The 10,000-nt window shown below is 40.7% G+C and overlaps 4 protein-coding genes across 5 annotated transcripts in view; 2 read left to right on the plus strand and 2 right to left on the minus strand.

The window, feature by feature from the left end:
- The window catches only part of LOC138023114 (A disintegrin and metalloproteinase with thrombospondin motifs 16-like), a 63,506-nt gene extending 60,444 nt beyond the window's left edge, over positions 1-3,062 (plus strand). The window contains exons 30-32 of the mRNA XM_068870146.1: positions 272-467; positions 1,268-1,573; positions 2,778-3,062. Coding sequence (XP_068726247.1) covers positions 272-467; positions 1,268-1,573; positions 2,778-2,908 — 633 coding nt within the window. The 3' untranslated portion in view covers positions 2,909-3,062. The remainder of the gene's footprint in view (positions 1-271; positions 468-1,267; positions 1,574-2,777) is intronic.
- A 339-nt stretch (positions 3,063-3,401) lies between these two features.
- Positions 3,402-10,000, minus strand: part of LOC138023812 (translation initiation factor eIF2B subunit beta-like) — a 33,908-nt gene continuing 27,309 nt past the window's right edge. Inside the window, exon 18 of the mRNA XM_068870896.1 lies at positions 3,402-3,519. The gene's annotated coding sequence lies outside the window, so the exon portion shown is untranslated. The remainder of the gene's footprint in view (positions 3,520-10,000) is intronic.
- Positions 4,514-6,398, plus strand: LOC138023810 (uncharacterized). Its single transcript, XM_068870893.1, has one exon. The coding sequence runs from the start codon at positions 4,665-4,667 to the stop codon at positions 6,195-6,197; it is 1,533 nt and encodes a 510-aa protein (XP_068726994.1). The 5' UTR covers positions 4,514-4,664; the 3' UTR covers positions 6,198-6,398.
- The window catches only part of LOC138023809 (leishmanolysin-like peptidase), an 8,813-nt gene continuing 4,926 nt past the window's right edge, over positions 6,114-10,000 (minus strand). The window contains exon 3 of one of the 2 annotated variants that reach the window (XM_068870892.1): positions 6,114-8,964. In XM_068870892.1, coding sequence (XP_068726993.1) covers positions 6,845-8,797 — 1,953 coding nt within the window. In that variant the 5' untranslated portion in view covers positions 8,798-8,964 and the 3' untranslated portion in view covers positions 6,114-6,844. The remainder of the gene's footprint in view (positions 8,965-10,000) is intronic. The other variant, XM_068870891.1, reaches the window with a different exon arrangement.

Genomic DNA, 10,000 nt, shown 5'->3' on the forward strand with positions numbered 1-10,000 from the left:
AAGATATTGAATTATGCAATAAATCCTAACTGACCATTGCTGATTTTCCTTGAACAGTCAATTGGATAATTATGGACCAATATAATTCAATATGAGGATCGTGAGTTCAAATCCCATTGGAACTCAGATTTATTTAATTAAGTGATTAGCCATTAGAGGGAAATGATGAAAGGCTCCTTGTTGATGCTTTAGACACATTCTCCTTACAAATATGATATGAATGGTCACGAGAATAGTAACATGAATTTACACGCGGATATTGACCTTCTAGTGTTCTGATGTCTGTGGTGGTGGCACGAAATCTCGCAGCGTGGAGTGCAAAAAGAAACTACGAAACGGTGAATTGGTCACGCTAGCACATGCCGATTGCGAAGGCATAAATACCGAGAAGCCAGTGAGCGTCATGCAATGTATCTCAAAGCCTTGTTCCGAGTGGAAAGTACAGTACCCTTGCGTTACTTGTGGAGGTAACAATTCGCCTGACTTTGTTATTAAAGTTTTACTTTTCATAGGAACATTTTTGTTGCCCTCGACACTACCTGCTGTAAATTCTCGACGGAAAGAAAGGCGGGGACGTCCCAAAAATCCTAGCTTGTAATATATGAAGGAAAAAAAAACCATACGTCAAAGGAGGCCCTCCTAAGGGTTTTGGGAAAGAAGCGAACATGGCTGATTTCACCTGTAGAACAAAAACCAAATTTCTTAGGGTACAAGGAAACACAAACCATTTAGGGATCAACAAGCGGAGACCACGTTTGGAAGTAATTTCGTGAACAAGGGAACGCAAGAACCCATGAGGATAAGCCTCCCTATGGACTATATCCTTGAGTTAACCTTGGCGAATATCGTTCTATTCTTAGAACTATCTCTTTAGCATGCGACTCAAATTTACCAAAAAATAACTTCAATTTACACAATTTTCATACATTGTTTTTTGTTATTTTTGTCTTCGTTTGACAATATCTTTATTCTGATTTTCCGTTCTTAACATTGCGTGCAGAGCCGGCGAACTCGTTTCGTTCTAAAAATAGATAGATACGCGCAAAGGTTGACTCATAGGGCTTGTATGGGAGAGGAAAGCTCCTACTCATGGGCTCATGAGGAACGCAAACAAACTTTTACAGGGAACACGGGAAAAATCAAGGCTCCCTCGGGAAGGCCTTTCAAGGGGACTTTGCCATGCGCCCGAAAGTGTAGATGTAGATATAGAGGAGGTTCCCTTTAATTAAAGAAAGTAATGCTAATAAAAAAGTTTGCTATCTTACAGGTTTGAATAACATGAGCTATGTCCCAGTTGGCTGTTTCCGTGACCGGAACACGGGAGTCCGACCACTTCCGGAACTGCTCTCAAGTTATCGTTACCACATCGACTGGAACCGGGTGAATTTGATGGTGGAGAAATGTGCACAGGATGCGTGGGCAAAACAGTTTCCCGTCTTTGGAGTGCAGTATTACGCAGAATGCTGGTCCGGCCCTTCTGGATATCTGACATACGACAAGGATGGTCCCAACTTGGATGGGTGTTGGCAAGGTGTTGGAAAAGGCTGGAATAATTATGTTTACGCTTTTACAAGTATGTATTGTGATCTAATCTCGGTTTCCACAATTGTAATGAAGGGGGAAGTTAAAAATGGCTTGGGCAACCTACGACGGCAATCCGAAGACTGTAACTCGACGGCCCAAAGAAATGCCGAGTGTACCTCAGAGCAAGGTATAGCATTTATAATCGGGTGAACTCAGGCATGCAATCTCAAGATTCATTGCGCGATAGCCCCGAGATGCATTGCAAGATTAATGTTATTAATTATTATTATTATTATTTTTTTAATAATAACGATGATATTTAATTCAATATAGTTCATATTTACAAAACTGTCCAAAAAAGAATTAAGAAATGATTTATAAAAGCTATTAAAAAATTGCACATGTTCTTCTATTTTTTCCCTATCTTTCCTTTCTTCTTCTACCTTTAAAAAATCTAATATTAAAAATTCAGTAATTATAAATCTACTAGTAATTGAGTAATTGAAGGAAAAAAATCAAAATCTATTATTATTATTATTATTATTATTATTATTATTATTATTATTATTATTGCTTTGATGATCCATACGATGTTTTTAAAATTCATCTTTAATCAAGACATGTTTCGGATGAAACATCATCCATCGTCGGTTGTACAATGAGAAATAAACTAAAGTTGAGCACTAGATAGTGTAACAAAGTGCGATATAACATGAATAATTAAGGAGGATTAAGGCGAGAACAGAACAACCACGAAACAAAACAGAAAAAAACAGACTATTTAAGCTAAGAAAAGAAACTAATTGTTTCGTGGTTGTTCTGTTCTCGCCTTAATCCTTAATTATTGATGTTATATCTCACTTTGTTACACTATTTATTGCTCCACTTTAGTTTATTTCTCATTGTATAACTGACGATGGATGATGTTTCATCCGAAACATGTCTTGATTAACGATGAATTTTAAAAACATCGTATGGATCATCAAAGCGATATCTTACTTCGTGCTGCTACGAAGTTTCGGTATTATTATTATTATTATTATTATTATTATTATTATTATTATTACTATTATTACTATTATTATTACTATTATTATTATTATTATTAGTATTATTATTATTATTATTATTATTATTATTATTGTCATTATTATTTTTATTAATATTGCAAGAATGAGGGAGCATGTAAATTAGGAATCAACAAGTGTAACTCGCTACAAATTCGATCGTTCCATTTTGAACTTTTTTTTCAGACTTGGTTGTGGAACCTGTCGTTGACTGTATCGACACAGTTACCAACCAGACTATCACAGAAGACCTTTGCAGCTCACCAAAGCCCCATGTCAGGATGAAACTGTGCTCGCAAGTATGCAGTGCACGTTGAGACAGGCACTGGATAACCACCCCAATGAGAAAATACGGCGTAAAGGGCCTTTAAAGTCGGTTCTGTTTTTCAATTGATTTTTCGCAATTTATGTACTTAAGTTCATTCTGCTAAAACGGGCCGAGGGACTTATTAAATAATTTACATTACTGCACACTTTGTCAGTTCCACTCTCTGCACGATCCAACATGACATTTGCATAAGAATTCCGCTATACCGAATCTTTCCGTTTTATAACCGTTGATTTGATCTGGCGGGTCGCTTTCCCGTCCAACCGGGAGTTCCGCGGTGGATCCCACCAAATGCTCCGTTCCTGTTGGAATTACCACCGACGTCCTGTCATTGCAGTAGATTGATTGATTGATCGATCGAGTATCCGATCAAGACAAAATACATGCAAGTCTCCTCGTCTACAGTAACATGTACCAAAGGCTCTGATAGACTTATCATGACTCGATTTTAACCCTCAGATCAACTGCCATTCTTCCCAACCTACTTTCCCGAACCCACAAGAATAAAAAAATAATATCTCGGATAACTTTATTTTGCCCTTGGAATCAGTTACAGCACAGAAACACTTGCACGGCTTTCGTAATTCTCTTGTGATTCTCCTAAAAGGAAAGGAAAGGAACTTTATTTAAGTGTCTTGTCGTTCTAGCGCCAAAGCGCTAATTGGGGACACTGTAAACTGAAATGAACCATGAAAGTAAATCAAGTCAAATGTTGTTTTTTGAGGAGAGGGGAAACCGGAGTACCCGGCGAAAACCTCTCGGTGCAGAGTAGAGAACCAACAAACTCAACCCAAATATGACGCCGAGTCTGGGAATCGAACCCGGACCACATTGGTGGGAGGCGAGTGCTCTCACCACTGCGCCATCCCTGCACCCCTGCAGTATCGTGCTAGTATTTGCGTTGTGCGCCGTTGGCGATGCTTGCTTAAACAAAGCCGTTCGGCCTTTCTTTGACATTGAAAATTGATTCGGGTATGTTGTTGTCAAAGCGTTGAAGTTTCGTATAATTAAGTAGTTGTTTTGCAGTGTAATCATTAAACATATTGTTTTATGACATTGTTCTTGCAACAATCAGGCTTTGTTCTTTCAACGGCCGAGCAAAGACATACATAGAGGTCAAGCGACCCTCAGGGGATCAGAGAGACTCCTCTTCGTTTGAAAACCGGCATTTAAATTTTCCAAATTAAAATTTGATCTGCTAAAATATCCTCAGTTAATTAAGGATATTTACGAGGCCATGCAGTTCTTAGAGCTTTCAAGTGTAACCCACTCCACAAAGATGTACTAGTTATATTACCGTTTTGGAGCTTGTAGAATTGTTTGATTTAATGCTGAGCATTCTATAGAAGCATGTTTGGTTGCCAACTTCTGTTATTTCGAATCAAAGAATTTCTTACATCCAAGTTGAAGGAAAAGGTGAGTTTTTGGCAAATTTAGACTAGTACCTAAAAACACTTTATCATTCTGTTGAACAGGTGATTTTTCGCTTCAACGATGGTACCCGTTTGTTATTTCACTTTTAGCCAATCACGGTTTAGTATCACGACAAAAGCGTATCGATGTTGGGGTTATTGATAATCAACAACTCATTCAAGTTTCAACTAAACACCGTTTTACGTTCTTACGAGTTATGACTAAATCAGCCAATTCTGAGAACAATTTCATCCTACTTTCCTAAGCCAAAGCAAAGATAAACCAATCTTGTCTAATGCACCAGAAAACAATGCTCTCTGGAAGAGAAAGACATGCCCAGAAGAAAGCTTGTCGCGGATGACCAAGGAGGTTATTTTCAACTGGTCCTGGGTTGTTCTGTGACATCTTTGAAACGTCTTCTGGACGGCGTTGCCGTATTTGTGCTGGCCTGCGTAACCTTAACTTTGATTTACCGACCTGCGGCCATGTTTCATCGAAACAAGATACAGCAACGCGTTGAACTCTTTGAGGAAATTCAACTCTCCAGGGACTTCACTGATGATGGTTTTCTCTTTGCACCGCTTCATCAGAAGGAGAAATTCCTGTCCTACGATCCACCGATTGGCAGTTGGAGTGTGCAACTTCAAGCGTTTGAAAACGCAGTCATAATGTCAAAACTGTTAAACAGGACTCTACTTGCAAGACCTCTAGCCAGTGAGCCTGAGATAAAGCGATTGCAACGGATAGTGCGAAGCACTCTGCAGCCAGATTCGAAGGTCTACGATCTTTTGGACAGAAACTTCACGGTCCCAGTTTCGGCCGTCATAGACTTTACTCACTTGTCTAAACTGGTCAAGGTTCGCGATTTTAAAGGATCTAATCAAGACTTTATTTTAGGTCACAAAAACTGGTCCTGGTACGATGTTTGTCAGAAAGATTCAGCTGGTTTTTGGGTCGACTTCGTACCCACCTCAGACAACCAAGAGGCGTGGAAAATACTCGAAGCACAGGAATTTGTTCCATTGTCCGTCGGAGTCTCCCAAACGGATCCATTCTGTGATAACCGACTCCAGATCCAAGCCAATTCTTATCCAAAACCTTTTATTCGAGGAATAATCTCTGAATTAAGCAGAATTGACGAAGACCTTGTTTATTTCCGTGGAAATTCCATTGCAACCGACGACATCCGCTTTCTTTCCAAATCACGAGCTACAATGGCTCAAAGGTGGACATTAGACTACATTCGATTTACACCTTATGTTAAAGAAAGAACTCGACAAATTATCGCAAGGATAAGCAAGCCATACAACGCTGTTCTGATTTCAAAAGAAGACGAGGAAACAAACATGAGCAGTACTATTAATTTTAGACTAAGACAAATGGAGAAAATGAAGTTCCAAGAAGTGACCAACAATCTCTACATAATTACACGAAAGAAAAATGGCACAGTGTTCGATCCTTTTAGAAATCAAGGCTACGAAATTAGTTTCTACCATAGCCTTATTCCGACTGGAATAAGTTCTTTTGTACAATACGATGTGACGGAACTTTTAGGGTTTCTGATTTGTGGGTATGCTAGGCTTTATGTAGGTTCAAATGATCCGTATCTTATTCGACGAGGCCGCGTACACGAGGCATCAAGAAAGGACGGACTGTTGGCTGATCACGTGACCATTAGATGGGCTGTACATACAGTTAAAAGAACGTATCGCTTTGGCCCGGCGCATAATGACACTGGGCATAGTCTCAAGTCTCAGAAGGCAAATTACATCACATGCAATGTATGCAAATTTATGCAAGGCACAGAAAAACATGCACTATGCACGCCTTTATTGAGCGAATGCGCAAAATTACGTCTCAATTAATGAAGAACAAATGATTCTGTGTTTAAAATTATGAAGCCATTAGCAGGAAATGGAGCATGTTCGGACAAAAATGCCATTGTTCCGAACAAGAGTTGTGTTAGTGAGGATTTGTCAATGGTCGCCGACTTTGACGGCTGTTTCTTGATCAAACAGAAAGTGTTTATTCTACTTCTAAAATAAATGAAAGAGAACTTAAACTGAGACGGAAAACAAATATTTTGCTTAAAGAACTATTGAAAACAAATCCACAACATGGAAGAACTGCGTGTCTACTTTCTTATTAAAGGAGTTAAAACCCAAACTTGTACATATCGCAGTTGGTGAAGAAACAATAGTACTAGTTACGAGAGATCTATTGCTTTCGTCCACCGATATGACAGCGATTACGTAAGCGACAGCGATGTACGGGCAAACGATAGGGAAATGGCATCTTGGACGACAAAATGTAGTATAAACAACCGTCCTTGACTTTTCTACAAAATTTGTGACGTCGGATTCTCTTCATGAGCCTTAATAAAATAAAGTTGTTTTTCTGAGGATTTATTTAATTATGACCGTGGCAAGACATTCAATGTAAGTCAATTATAGAAAATTATAGGGCCAAGCTAATTACAAAATTAACGACTTTTTTTTTCCACTGGTCAAAGTCAATGAAAGCCAGGGACAAGACAAATCATCAAGAAAATACATAACGCAAATCTTGAGATACAAAACTCAACAATTTCTACAAAAGATAACCTAAGACTCTTGGCATAGTTTCCGGCAGTCGTCGATGTTTTACCTTCAACGAATACGATTCCCTCTGAAGAACTGCTTAGTTCCTGAGGGCAGCTCTTGTTAGTACCACAAAATTCTTCGCAAGACGGGCAAATCAATGATCCATTTATCTTCCAGTCGTTTAATGAACCGAAGATATCGATTCGTTGGCCTTTGCTGTGACAAGTGTAAAGCTCGCCACCAACTTCCACTTGCAATCGCCCGTCGCAGTGAAATTTATAACAGCCGCTTCCCCAGTCAACCATTGTTCGAGTTAAGATGTTCTTCTTTGCCAGCCACTCCCGGCCCTGCTCAATGCACTTGCATCCGGGACCATAGCTTTCCAAGGCGTAATTGTCACTCTTCGCCGGTGAGTTCTCGGGCATTGTGCAAGTTGTTTCCCGTTTGACGCCGTCACTTCCCGTCAGAGTAAACTTCTGAAAGAATGGACAATAATCCGCTAAAGGGACTGCGCCACCATACGCAGCCGTATTCCGGATAACGACGTCTTGAGACGGAGGTCCATCCGGGTTTGTTTCACTGATTGGCAGATGATTGAAATACTGATATTCCTCTGGTATCGCACCGGAGTACTTCCGGAGATTGCAAAGCGCCACTGACTGCTTGCTATGCGTGCAACGCATGCGCAAGGGAGTCTTCTTGATCGTGTAACAAAAGGGATCGGCCGATGTCTTCATTCGCATATGGTTTTCCATCCACGTTTTACAACTTGACTCAGTAAACGTGCATCCCAAGCCTTTGCCCCAGTCCAGCTCATCCGCCATGCTGTAGTTGGCTCTGTACCAACCAGTATCCTCCATTAAAGCGAACGTAATCCTAGAAAACACAGGATCTTGAGTATAAGTTCCAGTCATTGCTTCGTTTTCGAATAATCGCTTTTCCCAATGAGTGTACTCTGTTCCAACTCCCCCTTGGTTCTCTATCTCTGCGCCTTCGAGGCTAGAACATTTAAAATGCTTTCTCACTTCTGTCCTTACTCGCGGCGTAACAATCATATGAACATTGTGCGTTATGTAGCCACGTTTCGTAGCCCATTTCTTCCTTTCCACCTTTGCGACGATCTTAGGGCTCCACTGGTACAGGTTGTACTTTTCATTATAAGGCGGCAGGCCGTGTTTCTCTCTTGGCGTGTATGGCGCGCCGTTGTCATCTCGGTAGAACGCAAAAAGCCCTGCACTGAAACCCAGCGCGTGGAAGATCTCGTGTTTTACGGTGGACAACAAGTTTGAGTAATGTCTTGGATCGGTTTCCAAGCGATTTGGACAAATGTTTGCAAAGCCGGCGACGGGTCGATCCAACGCTCGCTCTTGTTGGCAATACGATGCATAAGCAACTGCATTTGCGAGATTGCAGTGATCAGTCTGAATGCACGAAACATACAATATAAAATCACGAAATTCCACTCCTACACCGCCCGCCCACTTCTCCCCTGTTAAAGAGAAACACCTGATCCCGTCTTCATCGCACACGCGACACTGATCAAGGTGATCGGCGGGTACTTTCACAGGCCCGCACATCGTGTTGACACAATCCAGCTTGCAAAATTGGACATCTCCAAACGAGCTTCCTGTTACATTCTTTAAAAAATAAGCGTTGTTTTTACATGCCCGTTGTAATTTAATAGGCATTGTCGTGGGTCTTACGCTAAAAGCTTCGTGGAAATAATCCACTGCCTCAGGAATCAACTTCCCTGTGATCAAGCCATATTTTGCTTCTTCTAACTCTCCAATGCTCTCGTCGTAAACAACTTCGAAGCGCATTTTCTGCGACAACGGTTGTTGTTTCAGAATGTGTGGCGGTCCTACACGGACATTGTGGTTCATCTCGTGCCTTTTTGGAATCCAATGATGAGCTGCAGTTGTGTTCTGTGTCGATGCCAGCAGATACAACACCAGAACAGCAAATCCGTCGCAAAAGGGTTTTTTGCTTGAGTTCTTTGCACCCGGTATAAAGCTAACGAATGGATTTCTTGTCGCACAATCAAAATTACCTGGGAAAACAATGAACACAACAATCAGATGTATTCGTTTCCTTAATTTTGTCATATACGTATTGAAATCAAAGTGATTTGTACATTCCAAACTGTACACGTTACCTTTACTTTTTCACCTAAAATCAAAGATCATATTTGTGCGAAAATGTCATCCATATCAAGTTTACGTTTGATAACATGAACAGTAAAATAGTATTATAGCATTTATATAGGGCATTTTTCCACGCAGCTAATCAAGGTGGATTGACAACCGAGAGTTTTTAGGAGGTCACAGCTGAAAATGTGGCACTCCGTTCCATACTCTTTGCGAACAGGATGTCACCTTTTGCACATTTTCCATCGATCCTTACCGGCAAAATAGTCTAGCTAATCGAAGCGGGAAGGAAAAAGAAAAGATTACAATAATAGTGGTTGAAACAACTATAAAGAGAACACACACACGAACATAAACATATTAAATTAAAATGACAGGTAGTACATATACTTGCATTGTTCGATTCAAAGTGGTGAATTTAGCACATAGTGGAGCGCTCGCTCATCGCCACCGGTACCACGACTTCGGTTTTCTGCGAAGACGGTTCCGTATATATTGGTTATTGACCAAGCGTGAGGTCAAGATGGCTGGATATTGGCCAAGGTTTATGGACCGAGACGAAGTCGAGGTCCATAAACACGCAAAAAAAGAACGAGGCCAATATCCAGCCATCTTGACCAAACAAGCTTGGTCAATAAAGGATTTATTATATGACTTAAAACACCAAAAAATGATCTTTGATCTTGCGGGACCAAGCGAGAAATCCCGAGCGGGCAAGATAGCTCCATCTTGGCCAATCACAGCGCGCGATTTGGTTCATCTTCCCCGCTCACGGAGCTAGTCATGTAATAAAATGACTTCCAAACTGCGTCGATTTTGACGCGGTTTCGAAGTCATAAAACCGTATGGATGTGAAACCGCGTTCGTGTAAACGCTACCTTTGTTTAGCACCGGCTGATCGTTATTCAAATAATCGAGCCGCGGTGTTATTCTGGTTTG

Source organism: Montipora capricornis, chromosome 11 (genome assembly GCF_036669925.1).
Source record: "Montipora capricornis isolate CH-2021 chromosome 11, ASM3666992v2, whole genome shotgun sequence".
NCBI lineage: Eukaryota > Metazoa > Cnidaria > Anthozoa > Scleractinia > Acroporidae > Montipora > Montipora capricornis.

What these genes read in the sequence shown, in the direction of transcription:
- LOC138023810 (XM_068870893.1), top strand. Translation starts at nt 4,665, where the DNA reads ATGCCCAGAAGAAAGCTTGTCGCGGATGACCAAGGAGGTTATTTTCAA.